This window comes from Pituophis catenifer, unplaced genomic scaffold (assembly GCF_029215685.1).
Source record: "Pituophis catenifer annectens isolate HBS135680 unplaced genomic scaffold, rPitCat1.0.hap2 SCAF_3, whole genome shotgun sequence".
In the NCBI taxonomy this organism is placed as follows: domain Eukaryota; kingdom Metazoa; phylum Chordata; class Lepidosauria; order Squamata; family Colubridae; genus Pituophis; species Pituophis catenifer.
Window position 1 is genome coordinate 25,691,893 of NW_027256883.1, and position 21,034 is coordinate 25,712,926.

Consider the following 21,034-nt stretch of genomic DNA (forward strand, 5'->3'; position numbering starts at 1 on the left):
AAAAATGAAATGTGGTTGTTTCCAACTTAGTTTTGTAACAACCTTTCTTCTCCGTATCAATGAAATCAGGGTTTTTATTATTATTTCTTCCTTCCTTGATGGCAAAAAGCTTTCACTTCACAAGGTCTATGCTGGTCTAAACTAGATTTCCGTCAATGTGACCTTGAAACCCTCCATTATGTTCTCCATGTTTAGGATGAATGTGTCTTCATTGGAATAATGTTCAATGATGTTATCATCCATATTTACCAGAATCCTGAAACAGGAAAGAGATACATTAAGAAAGTTCAGATAATGGCTAAATATACAAACCAATTATTATTACCTAACTTGTTGGGTTGGCAATATATAAACCATCAATGTAGCTTTAAGACTGCTGTATTGCATCATACTGTGTCCTGATTGGTTAGCTCTGTAGCCAATGTCCTTAAGAGGGAGCTAGAAACATGGTTTGTTCTCTTTGCTGTTCTTGCTCTCTGATATCTCTGTATGCTATTGTTTGCATATCCAGAAGAACTGTTTATTGTAAATGACTACGACGACTGGTAAGAAGACTTTGTTATTGGATTATCCCTGGACTGTCGTTTTGGCTATCTCCTGCTTTATATGTGTATGATCTGGACTGTTTATTGGACTGTGCCTTACTTTTTCCTGAAAGTAAACACAACTCAGTGTATCTGTGTGTTGACTGTGTTTATTCGTAACTACTCTCAATCGCTTTCATGTGCACACCCTTGCTACTCAAGGGTTGCTCTGTGAATTCCTTAACACCAATAATGCAAGTTCTTTCATTTTGATTTAGTCCCAAAGGTCTGAAGAACCTTGGTAGTACAGTGGTTTAAAGCACCCTGTTATTAACACAGCTGCCTGCAATTACTGCAGGTTTGAATCTTACCAGGCTCAAGGTTGACTCAGCCTTCCATCCTTTCAAAGGTAGGTTAAATGAGGACCCAGTTTGTGGGGGCAATAAGCTGACTTTGTATAAATATACAAAAGTATGAAGGCTATTGCTTAACGCATTGTAAGCCGCCCTGAGTCTCCGGAGAAGGGCGGCATATAAATCAAATAAAAAAAAAAAGGTGCTTTTTTCAAAAGGCAACTGGATCTTCAAGAAAAAACAAAGTCCAGTTGCCTTTGGAAAAAGCACCTTTGGGACAACCATGACTTGCATGACTGAGAGTCTCCATAGACATTTTGATTTAGCTTATTGTATGAACTTGGCCATTGTGACTAGCATGCCTTCTGAACTCAGCCAATTCTAGATCAATCAATAAATCATGGTTGTAAAGCAGTAGCTTTGTGGCTGTGGAAATCCATCAATTAAGGGATAGATTTAAATTGATGGTTCAATGTTGTGTGCAAGAAGGATTTTATTTTATGTTAACCATTTGTACAAGGGCCTTGACAAAATTCACAGGAAAACTCATTATCCAAGTCCAACTCCAAGTTGTGGGGGGGTTTTTTTGTCCTGAGTCAACATGCATATTCTTCTAACTGTTAATGATTCAAATTCATATTAATTCTCCAGTTAGGTCCAAGCTAGGGGAATCCCACTTAATTCTCCTATGCAACTTCTTATGTTATTTCACTGTATTTTAAAAAAAAATATTTTTACCATATAATTCCTGTGCTATGAAGAGGGAAGCATAAATTCCAGATGCTGCTGGATTACAACTTTAATATACCTCAATCTTCACTTTAGTTCCTGGAATGGCTGGAATTGTAAGACAACATGTCCAGGGCCATTTTGAGGAGATTGGGTTAAACCACTGTAGGATGTAGAACTGATAAAAACATTTGCTTGAGGCTCATGGCCAGTGAATAGACAATATCAAGCTTGATGGATTGATGCTATAGTCGTGTAAGACCATTGGAAATTGTCTGGAGGTGAGGCAAGATTCCATAGAGGAATTTGTAGTTTAGACAACTATAGGTAAATTATAGTAAATTAACTGAAGGGAAATCAAGATAATGATTTCAACAGAAGACAATACATGTACCACAGAGTTGAACTGTGGAGCCCTTGATGCTCTCTGAGCCTGGTTGTTAAATTGCAGATGTTTTATTACCCAACCAGGTAACGTCAATGCTACTGAGTGTGTGGTTTGTATATAATAGCTTGTCCTGCCAGTGTTGATGAGGGTGTGGTTTTCTCTTTACTTAGACTGTTGGGGAGGATGTTTACACATTATTCAAAAGAGACAATAAAAAAATTAAGAAGGAAGAATTACTATATCTGGCATGTTAGAAGGGGTTCGTTCTCTTGTGCTGTTATCACTAGGTGAATTGTAGCGTTGTTACTTATTCCTAAGCTACTTGGGTCAAAGCCCAAAGCCAAATTGAGAAGTTCCAAGGGCATTGTTAGCAACAAGTAAGGGAACTGAGGACCCCTTGAATAAGCATGTGTGTGCTAGCCCACTATGGCTCCCCAAATAACACAAGTTGTAGGGCAAGAAACTGTGTGACTACAGCTTCCAAAATCTCTGTTGAAGGTACCTTCCAGTGGTGGGTACTGAGCTGGTTCTGTCCGGATCGCGCAAACTGGTAGCGGTGACTGCGGGAGGCTCCGCCCACCCACCCGGATGTAATGCGCGACTACTGCGCATCTGCAGAAGGCCGTGCGCATGCAGAGGTGGCACATGCGCTCATATTTGCGAACCGGTAGGGAAGGTAAGTGAATCCCACCTCTGGTACCTTCCCAAGCTGCTAGCTTCCAAGAACAATTTCCACTAATCTGTTGTTCTCCAGAAGAACTGAACTACAGCTCACACCATTCACAGCATCTCCATGCTGTCCAATGATGGGATATGTTCAACATATCTGAAGGGCACCAAGTTAAGGAATACTATAGCAGAACCATGTAGCTTAATTAGAGGCCAGTGGTTGATTTGATATCTATTGCAATCCCCATGTGAACCTGGAGCTGGGAATCTGTCTTGCAGTGTGAGCATATATCAGAACATGAAATATTTAAAAGCTTAGCTGCAGTCTCAAGACTATTTTATAAAAACACAAACTGCGGGATTAGTTGGTTTCTCTTACCCTTTTTTGCTTTTTTTATAAAGCTTTGTAATCTTCTCAGCTGGAAGGCCATATTTCTCAGAAATCTATATTTTAAAAAAGAAAAAGAAAAGGAGATAGATTTATTAAAAGCAAGCCTACTGCAGAATCACCGCTCTCAGTTAGATTTAGGCAATTCATGGCAGGCTACACAATGTCACTTCTTAGTACTGCAGAACCTGGAGATTGCCCTCCAGGTTCTCCAGAACACAGTGGGACTTACACACGGGAAATGGAGCACTTTTAGGTGTAGCTTCCTGCCGCTTTTAGTATTTTAATATTTGCCTATACTACACTCTCTGTATGGTTTCCTTCTTATGGCTTTCATCTCTACTGATTTAAAACAGGCTTTTCCTCTAAAGAATGAATTAAGATCAACTGTCCAAGAACTGAGCCCCTAACATCAAAAGTGAATCTCCTTGCAAGAATTTTGCAGATTAGTGAAAGTGTCAGGGTTCTGACTGATGCCCTCGAAAGCAGGAGCCTCAAGCAAAGTCTAAGAAAAATCCAGTTAGGAGCCCCATGTTGGCATGGACCAAGTGAAGCCAGCTTTGACTTCACTTGGTTCGCACCTTGCCTCTGACCCCATTTCCCCCTCCCCACAAGGTGTGTCATCAGTCACATTCCCCAATGAAGCAATTTTGCGGGTTGTAGAAATCACTCCCTCCAGCCGTTGCATGTTTCTGTGGAGATGGTCTTGACTTTGGCCGCCTGGGATATGTTTTGCTTTGACTGAGGTGCAAATTCCTCGATGCAGCTGTGAGGGTCCATTCCCCATCCCCCTGCCTATGGCAACTCGGGAGCAGGTCATGAAAGCTTCATGAGTTGACAGAAAGCAATTTGGGAGTATACCATGATCTGATGCTGTGCCTAAATTTCCAATTGTTGAAGGTAACAAAGAGTATTCTAAGCAATGGCAATGCGCTTTCCTTATCCAGTTGCAGCCAATCATGCTTTGGTTTCATGAAACCAGACAGATGGAAATATATGGCACAGCCTTAAAGAGTGCCCAGAAGCTTCACTTGATGGAAGCTGGGGTGGAGGAAGCTGTTCCAGGCATAGCATTATGATCAGATTGCATTTACAATCCAAAAACATATATTTTGGTATAAATGCAAATAATTTTGGAATACAGCAAGCAAGATGGATCCTTTTCAGATGCTCTGGTTTTAGTTGAATCTGTAGCTGTGCAACTAGTGCCTAAATAGGCATACACAAGCCTAAAAAAGAATTCCTTGTCTGTGCCATCTGAAAATCTGGGAAGCTTAATTGGACACATTGACAGAAAGCCAAACTGAAAAGGGTTCTAAGCTACAGCATCTTATAAAGAAGACAATGAATCATCAGCCCTCATCCCCAAAAGAGAATCCAAATGAAGCATGAGATAACAGATCTTAGAACTTAGTTGATTCTAAGAAAATGTTAGCACACAAAGCAGTGAGTTATAGCAGTTCTTCTAAGACATTTCAACTTATATGTGCAAAATGGAAACTTTGATCCCCATTTATGGCATTAACCAAGATTGAAAAGAAAGGTTCTTGTGAGAGATTTTTCTGACAGAAGAGAAACACAAATGATTCCAAAAATAATGGAATTAATGGACGAGGCTCTGAAATACTACCCATTTATCTCAACTGTTCCCAAGACTCTCGGTAATAAAATATTTTTATTTAATGTATGTAGCAAAACCACTACTGCCTTAATACAATTTTTGCAACTCTGTATGTCCAAGCTAAGTTTTTCCTAGAGTTATTCCAACAGAAAATCTCCCAAGTAATGGCTGAACATTATTTCTCCTTCTGAGTTTCCTATATGTTCTCAGTACTACCAGAATAGTTGTTCCATCTTGATAATGCATAGGAGTTTTAATCTATCCATCTATGTTTATGGAGACTGGGAGCAGATATATTGCACCATGTTCTTCCCTTAAGAAATGTAGATCTCAGAATTGTTACTGCATTCTTAAAGGACACACTCCTCTGTCTTTCTAAATTTAACAAACTAACTTTTCAGGGACACGCTCAAATTGGGAAAACATGTCAAGAAAGGTTGGGGCGGGCAGGGGATACAAACTGTCCTTGGCAACCAGTTTTCACAACACATCAAAGCAAACACCTTTCCCCATTGCAGGCCAACATAATCAAATTGCAGACTGAAAACTAAAGGATTAAAGGATCACCTCATCTGCATTTCTGCACTGAGAAAGTAGCTCTGAGTTGGATCAGAATAGACTGGATAAAGGGAGCGGGACATAATATTTAAGATACCTCTTTTTCCTTATTCTTTCTTGTGCCTCTTGAAAAACTTCCAGACAGCACTTCACAGCAACACTGCAGAAGGCTGCTGGAAAAAGGTAACAGGAAAGGATTTTATCAGTATTTCTCAACCCTAGAAACTGTAACGTGTGGACTTTTAATTTCCAGAATTCCCCAGCATGCTTGTTAAGAAATTTTGGGAATGGAAGACCACATCTATCAAAGTTGCTAAAACTGAGAAACACTGGATTAAACTGTTCTTTTCCTTTAGAATGGAACCTCTGATCCCCTATAAATAAAATTCTAAAATCCTAATGGCCAATTGTGATGAATTTCAATGTGTCTAAAACTCAATCTTGTTTTAATTATGATCATACATTTCCTCCTCAACACCATTTCTTTAGATAACTGAAATGGCTCTGAATTTCTGTAAAAGGAGTTAAAACACCTGGGGGGAGGCTCGAGAGTGATTGAAATGCAAGAAAAAAAATCTAATTGGGGAAAAAAAGAACAGGATGGATCCCCTTATTTAGTTATCTTCCTAGTGTGCATAATCAGGTCAAATGTTCCCAGCTTATTAGAGCAACTGATCACTATCCCTGCTTATCCATATTGATGATCCAGATACACTATAATGGAAATGATATGGTACAAATATAGTGCAAGTCATATGGTGACTTGTATCATGTGCACAAGGAAATTTGTACTTTCTAGATTAACAGGTAAAAGATATTGAAGATGTACCATTTTCTCAGTCAAGAGCTCACTGTATTTTTCTTGTTCAGAGCATAACAGAAAATTTCCCTTTGCTTATGGACAGCCTGGCAGACTTTATTGATTCCACAATTGGTGGTGAATGACTGTTCTTAATTGAGAAAAATATTTATCTGGATAATGCCAATGAAAAGGAAAATATTGGCATGAAAACTAGTTATGCGAGGTCTTTCCCTGCACAATGGTTCTTTGCACTTAAAGCAGACTATGAAATCTTGTTTGTTCAGTTTGGCTTTCCAGCAATTTAAAACTGAATTATCTCTATAATCTCCACTTTCTCACTCTCTTTTCTCTGTTTTTAATTTTATTGTGTGCGTATTTTTAAGTGTTTTAATTATGTCTTATTTTTTATTTATAATTCATCTTTGGGGTCTATTCTGAGCAAAAAGGCAACTTGGAAATTAATTAAGAGTTCACTTCACACCTTCCCTTATGACTCAGAGCCAAGCCAAGGGAAAATGGCAACAGAGAAAAGCAATGTTAAGGGACTTTGTCTTGCTCTCCATAAAGATAGAAACAGCAGTGCTGCCCCAAAAGCAAAAGCAGGAAGAATTTTGTCATGAAAACAGGAGGTAAAGGTAAAGATAAAGGTTCCCCTCACAAATATGTGCTAGTTGTTCCTGACTAGGGGGCGGAGCTCATCTCCATTTCAAAGCTGAAGAGCCAGCACTGTCCGAAGACGTCTCCATAGTCATGTGGGCCAGCATGACTAAACGCCAAAGGCGCACAGAACACAGCTACCTTCCGACCAAAGGTGGCCCCTATTTTTCTACTTGCATTTTTTACGTGCTTTCCAACTGCTAGGTTGGCAGAAGCTGGGACAAGTAACGGGAGCTCACCCCATTACGCAGCACTAGGGATTCAAACTGCTGAACTGCCGACCTTTCGATCGACAAGCTCAGCGTCTTAGCCACTGAGCCACCACATCCCAAACAGGAGGTAGATAATTCCCCCCCCCCCAAAAAAAATCAGTTGGCACCGACAGCAAGCAGATTCAATAGTTGTTGCTTTGATCATTATGGATATGGTGGCAATTTATTGTAAGCCAGGGATCTGAGTCACTGCTTTTAATCACTTATTAGTAATTCCTAGATGTCAATAATGACTGGTTAGACTCTTAATAACATCCCTGAGTTATCCAATTTCCAGAATTATTTTTCTGAACTATACAGTACTTAACAAATATTCTATTTAGTATGTAAAGCATGTATACATGCTTTATTCTGAGCATGTATATGTCCCAAATATGTCCCTTTATATAGTCTTCTTATACCTTACTATTAAAGAGGTCCCTCTGATTTTGCCTTGAAGGTTTTATAAAGAGAAGTGGGAGAGAGTAATTTAGATGGAAATCTATTTGCAATTTCCTGATAAAATTAAAGTTCTGTCCCTCCTAAACTGAACATTGTCTCTCATTCAATGGTGCATTACATTATTGTTCTTTTCAACTTATTAAAAAGTTTTATTCCCCAAAGTCTGAATGTTATGTTCAGTAATCCTATTCTTGCTTCTTCTGAGCTTTTGACAATACAATGGCTACCTGTGAAAGCTCCTGTTATAACAATTGGTTTGCAAGGGTGCCATATTATTTTCTTGTCTTTGGAAAAAGCAGAATGAGAAAATTTACTGCCCATTCTTCTGGTGTGCTATTGTAAAAGGAAGAAAAATGATGTGAATAATAAATCTAAGAAAATATTGTCAAGTATGGAAAGTTTGGGTGAGCTCACAGATCAAAATTTGAAAAATGGGAGAAATGTACAAGTTGTAAACAATAGAGCTTTTGCTTTACGATTATGGTGGGCTGTAGTCCTGGAAACGTAGCTAAGTTTAAAGTGCCAAGAACTTCCCAATTCAAGTGGGCATACATCTATGTATACGAGTATGCAATTTTACGAAAAAAACATTTTATGTTGCCTTGTCAAAGTATAACATATATCTATGAAAGGTTTTCTTCCCTTATGGGTAGTGAAATATAAAGGACATCAAGATGGCACTGTTGCAAAGATTTGTAACATATTTGTAGCACGTTTGCATTGCAATGCGACATAAATTTCAAAAGCGCACAGGTTAAAATATTTCTGCATTCTAAACCCTACCCTTTCTGGCAAGCAAAGCAAGCCCATTTAGCAAGAAGCATCTTTACTCGTTCCCACTGCCTTCCATGATGGGTTTTTTTAAAATACACCAGAAGGAACATAAAGTAATGTATAATAAATTATTTTTCATAAATACAATAAATAAATTATAATACTTATTTAATTATTATTAAAACAAACATGTTCATTTAAAAACTGCAGGAAATAAATAAACTTGCCTATAAAAAAGCAGCCTAATAAATTGTACAAATAAATGTCATGCAAAACAGACAATATTTGAATCAAAGCAAGACGGTATTATTCTAGGTACAGAAGCCATTTAGTTCCATAAATTTTCATCTTTTGTGCCTCTTGGGATTTAACACCCCAGAAAGACCTGGTGCATAATATAGAACAGGGGATTTTTCCAGATTTATTGTTTCTCCAGGAGAACTTTTGCCCAGGTTTGGTGGGTCCACCAGTTGTGTGTCATCTTGGACCAGAGATGTCAAAGGCATTCATAGTTGATACTTTTCTCATCTCTCAGACAAACTGTTGCAGTTTGAAAATGACTCAGAACAAAATTGCTTACAGTAGAATGTACCTATTTTGGGAGAGCTTCACTGGTTTCCAGGCATAATTTATGGTGCTGTTTTTTGCCTATAATTTTTTTTTAGCATAGACTCTTGCTACCCGGGATTGTCTTTTCTAGAAGAATCCAACACTTAACATAATTTGGCCAGGAAATTCTGTGGCTACCCATCCTAGAGAGATTTGGGGGGGAGGGGGGAGGAAGGGAGGGGAGGATGGGAAGGCCATTCACATTGGAAGAGCTTTACTGTTGGGGGTTAAATAAAATGTTGATTTTTATCCTTTAAGAAACCAGTTGGGGCTTTTGGTGAGTTTTAATGGAGCATAGCAGCATATTTTAAAATACCTTAATACTTAAAATTGATTTTACGGATGTTTTAAGCTACTGAGGTAAGCCATGCAAGAGTTGCCTGAGTAGGCAGTGTACAAATAATCAATCAGTCTGCTCTACAGACTTTCTCAGCAAAACAATTTCACATTTTTATCATCCCTTCTCATCTTATGCAGTCAAGAATCTATTTGTCACCATCCACCAACATTTTGGTTCACTCTTTTGATTTTTGGAGTCAATTTGCCCAAGATATGGAATGCAAGAAAGAGTTATGGAAAGTTTTTAAAAAGGAGGGGGCTGCCACAGGCTTAACTCACACAGACTTGGAAATCTTGGAAAGAAAAATAGAGATGAACAACAAAATAATTAGAAAACAAATTGCTTTTGAGACAATATTGAGATTAGAAACAATGAATATTTAAAGTTTCAGGTCCAATTTAAGGTATAAGAGATTTCTTCCTGTCAGTCCTGTCAGACTGATATTTTTAGGGATTACGGGAGAATCTCTTATACTCTTTCCAGAGAATCCCTGTTATGGCTGATTTTTTTCAAGGTTCAGAGACAAACATAAAGAAGTCACTCTAATCAAAAAGCACATGAACTACTTCAAGTTCCTCTTCAATCTGGAACACCTTCTTGGAAAGAGATATCAGTAGCCAAGGATAATTGCAATAAACAACTCTTTTCTACACATTCAATTTATGTATATGATAAATATTTTGCTCATTAATGTCATTTTTTTGTGGCATTTTGGTTGGTAATGAATAAATGTTCAGTTATTTTTAAGTTTGTATAGATATAAAGTTATTATTTCTTTTCCTGCAATTACCCCAGAAATCAAATCAATGTTTGTTGCTTTAATACAATAAGATGTGAGATGAGATGACAAATACTTACTGCATCCATAAGCCCTTTTACTGTGGGAGATTTTAACATCAAAGCATCAAACACTTCATCCGCTTCTTTCCTCACATACAGCAGAACTAAAAAATAAAGAACCAAACTTTGGAGAAGACGTTTAACAGTTCCACAAATGAATCATTTCCCTTGGAAGGCAATTTCTTTCTTTCCACCAACTGACAATTGAAAAAAGCCAGATACTTCTATTAAAAATAAAACTATCACAGAAAATAAGTATGTCATGGGGCAAGAGGCATATAAGCTGATTTGGAAAGGGTGTCCTTTTTTCCCTTCCAAGAAATTGTGTTATGAATAGCAGCATTTCTTAAAACTTTTAGAACTTCCAAATCAATTCAAGGTAGTTACATTGGAGTTCTCTATAGCAGTGGTCCCCAACCTTTTTATCGCCGTGGACCAATCAGCCTTTGATAATTTTACCGTGGCCCGCTGAGCGCGCGCAGGGGTGGGGGCTTTGGGCCACACGTGCGTACCTGCGCGGGGCTCTCTTCCCTGGAGCCTTTGCGCACGGCCCAGGAGCTTTTGCGCACGGCCCAGGAGCCTTTGCGCTGCAGCGTTCATGTCCCCCAGCCGCTGCGCGGCCCGGTGCCAGGTACTCCACGGCCCGGCACCGGTCCGCGGACCGGGGGTTGGGGACCACTGCTCTATAGAATTGAGTTCTTGAAGTTCTCTATAGAATTGGATGATTTGCCACCATTGAAATCAAATTTACCAATCAATAGCTAAAAGTTCCATTAACTTGTAAAGCAAATACTCAAATCTGATAGAGTGAATTTTCTTTTTGTGATACAAGGGCAACATAACTACAGGTAGTTTTCAACTGACGACAGTTCATTTAGTGACTGTTTGACATTACAACAGCACTGAAAAAAGTGACATGACAGTTTTTCACACTTATAACCATTACAACATCCCCATGGCCATGTGATCAAAATTCAGACACTTGGCAACTGATTCATTTATGATGGTTGTAGGGTCCTTGGTCACTTTTTGCAACTTTTGACAAGCAAAGTCAATGCCGAAGCCAGATTCATTTCACAACCATGTTACTAATTTAACAAGTGCAAATTCACCTAACAACTGTGGCAAGAAAGGTTGTAAAATGGTACAAAACTCACTAAAATGTCTTGCTTAATAACATAAATTTTGGGCCCACTTGTGGTTGTAAGTCGAGGACTACCTGTAGTGTTCTGATAAAACAAAATAGTTTTTTCATACATTGTCCAATAGTCCCTTCATCATTTCCAACGTGAGTTTTCAACAGTAACATCAGCAAGTACAGATGCTCAATTAAAGGTCCTCAATTAAAGTCTACTCATTCAGCAATCATTCAGTTACGATAATGCAGAATGAAGGGCATTTATCACAGTCCTCGTACTTGCAACCATCACAGCATTCCTACTGTCACATGATTGTGATTCAGGCGCTTGACAATTGGTTTGCAATTGTGAAGTTGCAGTGTCCTGTGGTCACATGATTGCCATTTGTGACCCTTATTGCTTGCTTCCAATAAGCAAAGACACTGGAGAAGCCAGCAGGAACTTGCAAATGGTGATCACATGATCCAGGGATGCTGAGATCATGTAGGATTAGCTTAACAATGGCAATTGGGACTGCTGTCATAAATCAGCAGTCATGTGATGTTGCATTCTACGGTACAACCACATTGTTTATTAATGTAATACATGTAATTTACCTACAACATGCCTTTATGTGTTTTTGTGATATACCCTGGTTTTGAGGTTGGCTATTTCTCAACTATGTCCCAAACTCTAACCAAACTTCCAAAAGCCGCCAAATGTATTGGGCTATCATTTGCATCTTCTTGGGAACTGCTATTCACTACATCTTGGAGGCATCCAGTTGGGAAAGTGCTGTGAATTTTATGTAGTTTATCATCATTTGCTGCACGGAATATCAAAGAAAGACAAATATAAGACTAAGAACAAATACCTTTTTTTGTTCCTTCTTCTTTTATTTGTTTCAATGGTGGTGGAACGAAGTCTTCTTCAACTGTGCGGAATATCCGTTTAGCTAGAATACTGCCACTGAGTAGAAAAACAAAAAGAAACAGATTTGTAAATTAATCAAGATACAATAATTGTAGGACAAGGAATGGCAGAGCCTGGGGGCAGGGTCAAAAGCGGAATCAGCCTAGAATCTTTGTATAGTTACCAACAGACTATAGTCCAAAGTCCCTTAAACTCTTATCTAGCATCAAATTAGTGCTTTTAGTTTAGTAGATGGGCAAATAAGTATGAGCAATAAATCAGTTTAATTGGAACTTCACATGTGATCCTGGTCTTTTGCACCTGACAATAAGCCTCCTCCTTGTTCAGATAACAACTGCTGATTAAGATTAACTAAAGATGAGATATCCATCCAATGGAGTCTCCACAAAGCATACTTTTTTAAAATAAAGAAATCAGCCCCTTTACACTAACTGAATCTGATGTAACTTTATTGATGGGATTTAAATCCTTCTTGCTGTAGAACGTATACTGATAGTTATCAAGGCAAAAGCTGCAGTAAGTACTATGGATCTGTTCACTATGCTGCCATTTTAATTCTCATTATTCCTTGAGAAAAGTCATCAGGCAATATTTGCTCTCTGTTTAAAACATTCAAAAGGTAGCATTAATTCTGACATATATCGTTTGGCTTTCCTCTCCAAATTCCAGCTAATTATTTCCATCAAACGTCATGTTATAATTTCATCCAGACCATATTAAAACGCAGTAAACATTAATCAATTAATAGTTTACAGGAAGAAAAAAAAAAACCAAGATCAGCCTGTACAGTGAAATGATGAAATCATAATTTTTAAGAAAATGGTAGCATTTTTGATAGGCCTGTTCTAAGAACAAGGTACTGTTAATTCCACAGGCATAATACCGATGTGTTATCTGAACTAACAGCTTGAGAAGTTACGTAAGATACTAGGCACAAAAAAAGTTAAGACTATAAACCAGTTTTGTGCTTATGTATATTACTAAAACTGGAACTCTGAGGAACTAAGCTTCCATGTATTTATTTATTTGATATAATTTAGAGGCTTTCTGATTTCAAATTTCTCTGAACAGCTTATGCTTCAAAAGCAAGAAACACTAAAAACTCAAAAGCAGTAATAGATATCAAGGAAAAAAAATTATACGTAACAATAAAGAATGACCAACAGCAGGGTTGTCAAATTCACATCGTCATGGTGGTGTCACATGACGTATCGGGACTTTTTCCCTTCGCTAAACCGGGTGGATGTGTGGTCAGCATGTGACACATCTGGCTCGTGGGCCGGGAGTTTGATAGCTCTGACTACAGGATTCAGCAAGCCTTCACTGCCCCAAGACCTGGGAGAACACCCAGGTTGTCAAAGACTTCCAGTTTATCATTAGGGTAGGAACCATATGGATTTCTGGAGGGGATCCTGTTCCAGAGAGCAGGCTCTGTGACGGAGGAGCTATATATCCTAAGTCCTAGCAGATCACATTGTTTAATTGTGGGGATCTGTTTCAGTGTTATTCATAGATATGAAGCAGTTTCTACTCTAAAGGTCAGCAAGGCAGGCATGCAGATCACAGGAAGGTAAGCGGAGCTAAGAGGAAATTCCAACAGTCACTGAGCTCCAGATGATTTACCAATGATTATTTTCACAAAATATTTCAAAATTGGCAAGCTGAACTGCATTTTCTTAATGTGCATTATTCAAGTTGTTAAAAAAAAATTGTTAAGTCTTCTATAATCTGGAATTTGCTTTGCCTTGCTTCAATGTCCTGGCGTGGACATCTTTTAAAGCATACCTAGCCAAAATTATATCTTGGAAGGTGTAGATTATGATACTAAATATCAGATCATTTCTATCAGAAGCAATAAAAATTGCAACAACCAAAGAAACAGCACTGTTGGGAAAAAAATAAAGTGCTTTGATTTACACTAGAATGTTCATATTTATATTTATATTTTGTATAAGGGGGTTGGATTCTTAGTTACAAAATGTATAGTAAAGCTCTTACCCTTCTCGTTCATCATCGTTGTTATAATAAACCTGCAAAAAAGAACAACAAACAGATCTATAGTTATGGTGTTTCCAGGAAATCAAGGAAGAAGCCAAGCCATGAATTTGCTCTTTTTCACATAAATCAGTTGCTCATTTTGTTCAGTTTTGGCATGCCCTGTTCATTTTTAGAGGACTTGTGAGAAAAAAGTCTCTGACAAGTCACGTCTGTTCATTCTTTAGAATTCTTCCATTCTCTGTTGTTGTTTGAATTAAACAAAGTCAGGTAAACACAGTTGGTTGGTCAGCCAAAGGTTTAAACTGCTGTGAAAAAAAATGGATAGGATGAAATTCTTCTCTTTCTCTCTGTATTTCCTTCCATCCTGGAAGAGTCAACACCCTTTAACGCTGTGGAGAAGATGTGGCTGTGCTTTAATGTGAAAAAATGGCTTAAAAAGAATACTTTCCAGCCATATTTGACTTGATGCTAGGGATCAAATTTGACATTTTATATGAGGAGGAAGACACAGCTTTTTCTGGGACAGGGGCAGTAGTGGGACCGCCGCCGGTACTGAAGTGGATGTCTTCAGTAGCGGCGGCTGTGGGAGGCTCCACCCATCGACTCCGCCCACCCATCCGGACGTCTCTGCGCGTGCACAGAAGATTATGTGTATGCACAGAAGTGTCACACGTGAGCGTGCCCATGAGCGAACCGGCAGTGACCAAAATTAAAACCCACTACTGGACAGGGATCACATTTGGCCTTGGAGAACCTGAAGAACAAAGGATGCACTAAAATTTGCAATTTCTGCTTTCTGTTCAAAAGAGTTTGCAACAGTCTCCCCTTGAATTTCTTTATAAAAAGAGAGTCATGATCAAAGGAACCTTAAAATCTCAGCTTTCCTTCTTCAATCTTGGAAAATACTTTTTAGCTGACAGTAACGCTGTTAATACCTATAAAATAATAGTAGATTAATCTTTGGCAACCAGATGAAATAATGACATGAATGAGCCTTTGCAGATTCAAGATTGCCACCACCATTCCCTAGTATACTCTACTGGCTTAGTTGGTCAAATAATCTGATCTGGAAGAAGACAGCTTCAACTTTATGTCAGAGAACTCCCAAAAGTTATTTACACAGAATGGATCATGCTCATTTATTTCTGGGAAATAGAGGATGGACCAAACCATTGAGAGGCAGGATAGACCTTCACATTACCTGATTTCTTACCTGCCCAGCTCTTTGGAGATTGCCAAAATGAACATCTGGTATGAAAAGAACAGGCTGGGAATCCAGGTCAGCCATAGTTTTAAAATAGGTGATGTCACTCTTCTTTTGGAGAGGCACAGGAGTCAACTTCCCTTCTGCTGTTCAGGGAAAATGGAAGAGAAGGTTACTGACTGGGAAGACATTATTAGCACCAGACTGAGCATTGTACAGACCAAGAGAAAAAGCTTGCATCCTCACCGTTAGGGCAAGTTGCCTGAGAAACTTGGCCTTTCGATTTCTTTCTGTTTTGCTTTCTTTCTTCATCCCGGATTTTCCTTTCGGCTCCCTGTGACGAGAAGCACAGACATTAATGTAAGTGGCTGTTATGTAGAGGAGGCATTTGTCCCCAGGAGTGGCCTTAGTCTTACTAGTTGTGATTATTTTGGGGTTTGAACATTGTTCTGATTACCAATTTATTATGGCATTCCTGGTTTTCTTGGTGTTCTGAGCAGTGGTGAGTTTCAAACTTTTTTACTATGGGTTCTGTGGGTGTGGCTTGGTTTGGTGTGGCATGGCTTGGTGGGCGTGGCAGGGGAAGGATATTGTAAAATCTCCATTCCCTCCCAATCCAGGGGAAGGTTAGTGCAAAATCCCCATTTCCTCCTGATCAGCTGGGACTCAGGAGGCAGAGAATAGATAGGGGCGGGGCCAGTCAGAGGTGGTTTTTACCGGTTCTCCGAACTACTCAAAATTTCTGCTACCGGTTCTCCAGAACTGGTCAGAACCTACTGAAACCCACCTCTGGTTCCAAGGTGTCCACAGAATATGATTAAAAAATATTCAACATGATAGCAAAGCTCCGCCCATACTCTATGCATGTTATACATGCAAAGCACATAAAAAATAGCCAAAGCTTCCATTATGCTCTCATGGCCATCATGTTGACTTTTTAGCCACACCCTCAAGCACTCCTGTTTGTGATATAAGAGAATATTTATAGCTCAGGGTTGAAATGAGGGGTCCTTGGTGCTCTTGGCGCTTGGCTGCTTTCTTGCAGACGTTATATTATCCAAACTAGGTAAGATCATCAGCACTGTTTGTGTTGATATGGTGTACTGCCCAGGGTCCTTTGGGATTGGAGAAGGTTATAAATACTGTAAAACAAACAAGTAGCCAAATAGAATTAAGAAATATTGAAATGAGGCTATATATGTTATAGCCACATTGTAGGAATTTTTGAGGCACTGGTTTGTTCAGATTATTTTATTTGTACTTTGACTGAGATATGTGGAAAGCAACATAGTGCTTAAGAAGTTGCATGAAAATGGTGGCATCCATTTCCAAGCCCATTATCAACTTTGGAAGCTTAGTAGATAATATCAGGCCAATCACTATTACTCACCCCTACCTACCCAAGGATGGTTATTGAGGGAGGCAGTGCTTTAACTTTTTACTTCTAAATAACAACATTAATAAGAATCCTTAACAATAAATACTAATTTGAGATGCAAACGAAAAGACAGAGATGTTCTCGGTAAAAAGCAAAAAATCCATCTTGATTAATCATACCAAGGTCTCCCTAATCTAATGTGGATACTCCAACTGACTCTGGGCAGTTCACAAATAATAAATAAAACCAATTATCATGAGACAACATGAGAGGATGTAAATTTGCAGAGACTCCATTCTTACCACAATGTTACACAGCATTTACTGTCCTTGGAGATTTGGCATCCAGTCCTTAATTCCAACACACATACATACACAGATACACAGACACACCAGTGGTGGGTTGCCCCCGGTTCACACCGGTTCTATAGAACCAGTAGTAAAATCGGGGGGAGGCTCCACCTACCGATCCCGCCATCATCAGAATGCTTCTGCGCATGTGCAGAGCGCGCTCATGCATCCCCGTTGCAAACCGGTGGTAAAGGTAAGTAGAACCCACCCCTGAGACACACCCATACTGGTCCCACTTTTGATTGCAGAGGCAGAAGACTAATTAATACCAGTTAGAATGAACAAAGACATAGTACCGAATCTGTAAGCAACTGTAGTCACGTTTGCAAGCAGACATTTAAAAGATACAGATGTGTTCTGTGGGATTTCAAAATCTAGCTCTGTTGACATAGTTGGCTTCAAAGCAAATTGGAATCACTGCTCTACAATATTAAATATACTATATTAAGGAACTCATTACCACTGTGCACATATTAGAAAGCAGAGTACCTCTGTGGAACCTTCTAAATTATAGCATAGTGTAACATGTTTGGTATCTTTGGTATCTCAAAATCCCCACTTGAAAAAAAAATAATCCTATGGGGCCAGATGCAGACATTCCTAGAGGGAGTGGGCAGGTGAGAAAAAAAAAAAACAGAAGGAGCAAATATAGCTTATAGGAAAGCTTCTTGTTGTGGGTCAGTACAGTGCTTTTGACTTGTAATTTGATCTGGCCTTATTGTATTCTTTTACTTTTCCATCTTGTATGCCTGTTTTGGTCTAGGAAGGTGGCAGTGTCCAGCTGTCCTCATCTGGGATCTGAAGACGAAGCGGTCAAACTTGGTTATATTCAGAGATGGGTTTCAGCAGGTTCTGACCAATTCTGGAGAACCGGTAGTGGAAATTTTGAGTAGTTCAGAGAACCAGTAGTAAAAATTCTGACTGGCCCACCCCCATCTATTCTCTGCCTCCCGAGCCCTAGCTGATTGGGTGGAAATAGGGATTTTGCAGTAACCTTCCCCTGGATTGGGGAGAGAATGGAGATTTTACAGTATCCTTCCCCTGCCATGCCCTCCAAGCCATGCCCACCAAGCCATGGCACGCCCACCAAGCCACACCCACAGAACCGGTAGTAAAAAAATTTGAAACCCACCACTGGTTATATTGGCATAAGAGCCATTCCCTGGAAAGTCTAAGGCTGCAACCTGGACTGAAAATCCAGCACAACCACCACCAATAATAATCCTAAAAGAAGCAATGGCAAACTGTTTCAGTACAGTCACCTAGAAGTTGAACTGGGCCCAAAGGAGCTTTCGTTTAAAAAACTGCCATTCTGGAATTATTTTTCAAATATGACAAGCTGATAGAAAATTACATTTGATAAATAAACCAAATTACAAAATAAATGATATATAGTCGTGTTCTCATTCCTTAGGTCAAACTACAACCACTTTTGAGTTGTGATGAAACCGAGTAGCCTATAAATCAAATAATAAATGAACAGCCAGTACAATCCAGTAGTACTTCATTCCTAATATTGGACTTGCTCATTGTATTGGATTACAACTTCTCCAACCATGTTGGTTAGTGTTTGTAGCTATTACATCTAATGTGTTTGGAAAGGTCAGAGTGTGAATGGATGCCATAAGCCATGAATATCATGTTCCCTTTAGGGCAGGGGTCCCCAACTTGGCGACTTTAAGACTTGTGGACTTCAACTCCCAGAATTCCCCAGCCAGCATGTCTGGCTGGGGAATTCAGGGAATTGAAGTCCACAAGTCTTAAAGTCACCAAGTTGGGGATCCCTGCTTTAGGGCAACTATAATAACCAAAGAGAGCCTGTTTGATGTTCTGATTAATGTACCAGGTTAGAAACCAGGAAACTGTGAGTCCTAGAGTTGTTTTAGGAACAAAACTAGCTGGCTGACTTTGGTCTATGACCTGAAGACCCTCCCCAAATAAAATTATTTTAAGAAATATGCTTAAAATGATCTCTTTTAACTCAAAGGAATTCTAGCTTGGGTTCTCTGATTCAGAAAATAAAATGGGTAACATTTAGTAGGTTTCATAATTAAGATCAACAATTGAAATATCTTCTCAACGGAGTACTTAACTCCTTTGAGAGTAAACAACTGAGAAGGAAGCTATAACGAGCAAAGTTAAAATTGTGTCTGTCTGTCTCTCTCTCAGAGGTTTCTTCACAGGCATGAAAGTAAGCACAGGGCATATGGCTCTTGGGTTTCAGCACTGCCTCAACTTCCTCACTGCTGTCGTAAAAACCATACTTGGGAGGTCACCCAAAGGCAAAGCAGGGTCAGCCATTTATCCGTTGCTAACACAGTGGAGTTAAACAACCCTTTTGTTCATCACCACAAGCAGTAATAATACTGAAAATCTTAGATGCTCTTCATTCTATCATGCTGGTCTCACTGCTTGAGACCAGAATCTCTATTAAATGGCTATAGGATTCTGGCTTGCATCCCACTGCCTTGCATTTAGCTGTGCTATTTAACTTGATGCCAAGCTGGTGAATTAACAAGCTACCTTCCCCATAGCATTTTATTCTCCCTTAGCATGAGATGGGGAAGGGGGATTTATAAACCAATGGGAAGCCATGGGAAGGCTTTAGAAATTTATGATGCCAAGGCAGGGAGTTGGCAGGGCAATTCTACATAGCACCATGCGGTGTTTGAAATGCCTAAACTTTTAATGTTAATATTTCACAAGCTTGGTTAGTCATCTGAACATTTTCTTAAATCATTCCAGACCCTAGCATGGTAATATTGAACATATTTTTTGAAAATATATATGCACACATACTGTTCACAGTAGGGCATATTTGCCTTCCTTCTTTGCTTTCTTTTTAATGCATAGAAGTGGGATATACATTAAGTGTGCTAAAATCAAATTTATCTGGAAGGGGGCTGACATAAGGGCATCATATATCCTATTTTAAAGAGAACTCCTCTGTTCCAAGGGCTAACCACCTCAAAGCTAAGATGAAGAACCTCGCTGTTGCGATCTTGTGAGATCCGGCCATGGTGTGAATGGGTTTTAATGTTTTAATTTTTAAATGTTTTTATAATGGTTTGGTTTTTTTAAAAAATGCATTGTAAGCCGCCCTGAGTCTCCAGAGAAAGGCGGCATATAAATTGAATAAATAAATAAATAAATAAGAAATAAGAAATAAGGTGAAGTGCTTGGAGGTTCTCCTTCCAGAGATAGCAACTGGACCATAGATTGGCCAACATTGTAGATCCTGTGGCATAAGTCTTTCCTACTGTGGTAAAATGCCTAATCTAATATTTTAGGATCACCATTTCTGGAATTTTCAGTAGCATGATCAACAGCTGTGGTAAGTACTATAAAAGTTGAAATTTGGTAGACAAAAACATGGATAGATACAGATATTTTAGGTAGAGATAGATGATGGTTGGATGGATGGATGAATAGAGATACAGACTGACTGACTGACTGACTGACAAACTGACGGACTGATGGTGCTTGTGTGCATGCATTTGTCGATATATGTATATATGGATGAATAATCTTATTCGAGATGGATAAGTAATAACTTATCAGAGTCTAAGTCAAATGTTAACTTTGGAAAGTTTTTACTGCAGAGGCCAGATGGACATGTTCTATCACCCTGATGTCAGCAAGACTACTTTTGATTTCTATAGTTTAATTTCTCAAGTCTCTCTGGGATGGCAAGGAACAAAGATAAAATGATGCAATAGTTGTAGGAGCGGTATATACATAGTATTTTAAAAGACCATGATTTATGACACAAACTCCTCCACTCCAGTAGTTGATAGCAGCTTCTGCCTACAATAAATTAATCTTAAATTTGCTTGGTGTCAGAGCTGAGTTTCCTTGACAACCTGCCTAGTGCTATTTAAGGCCTTTTTTTTTTTTTAAAGTACCATTTTATGGTAATAAGGAATAGCTAGCTATTCTCCAGGAGGTTAAAGGGTTTTAAGAGCAATTGAATTAACACTGAACGGAAACAAATCTCTGCCCTGAACTGTCAAGCCTTAATGTGAGTCAACTGCATTGCAAATTCAGACACAGAACAGCCGCTGTTTTGCAAATACAGCGTGAATTTA

The 21,034-nt window shown here is 38.9% G+C and overlaps 1 protein-coding gene across 1 annotated transcript in view; it reads right to left on the reverse strand.

The window, feature by feature from the left end:
• Positions 1-141: 141 nt before the first annotated feature.
• Positions 142-21,034, reverse strand: part of GRHL2 (grainyhead like transcription factor 2) — a 62,534-nt gene continuing 41,641 nt past the window's right edge. Inside the window, exons 9-15 of the mRNA XM_070940980.1 lie at positions 15,465-15,552; positions 15,228-15,364; positions 14,015-14,046; positions 11,958-12,052; positions 9,984-10,069; positions 3,043-3,107; positions 142-256 (exon numbers count right to left, since the gene is read on the reverse strand). Of these exons, the coding sequence (XP_070797081.1) occupies positions 142-256; positions 3,043-3,107; positions 9,984-10,069; positions 11,958-12,052; positions 14,015-14,046; positions 15,228-15,364; positions 15,465-15,552 (618 nt within the window). The remainder of the gene's footprint in view (positions 257-3,042; positions 3,108-9,983; positions 10,070-11,957; positions 12,053-14,014; positions 14,047-15,227; positions 15,365-15,464; positions 15,553-21,034) is intronic.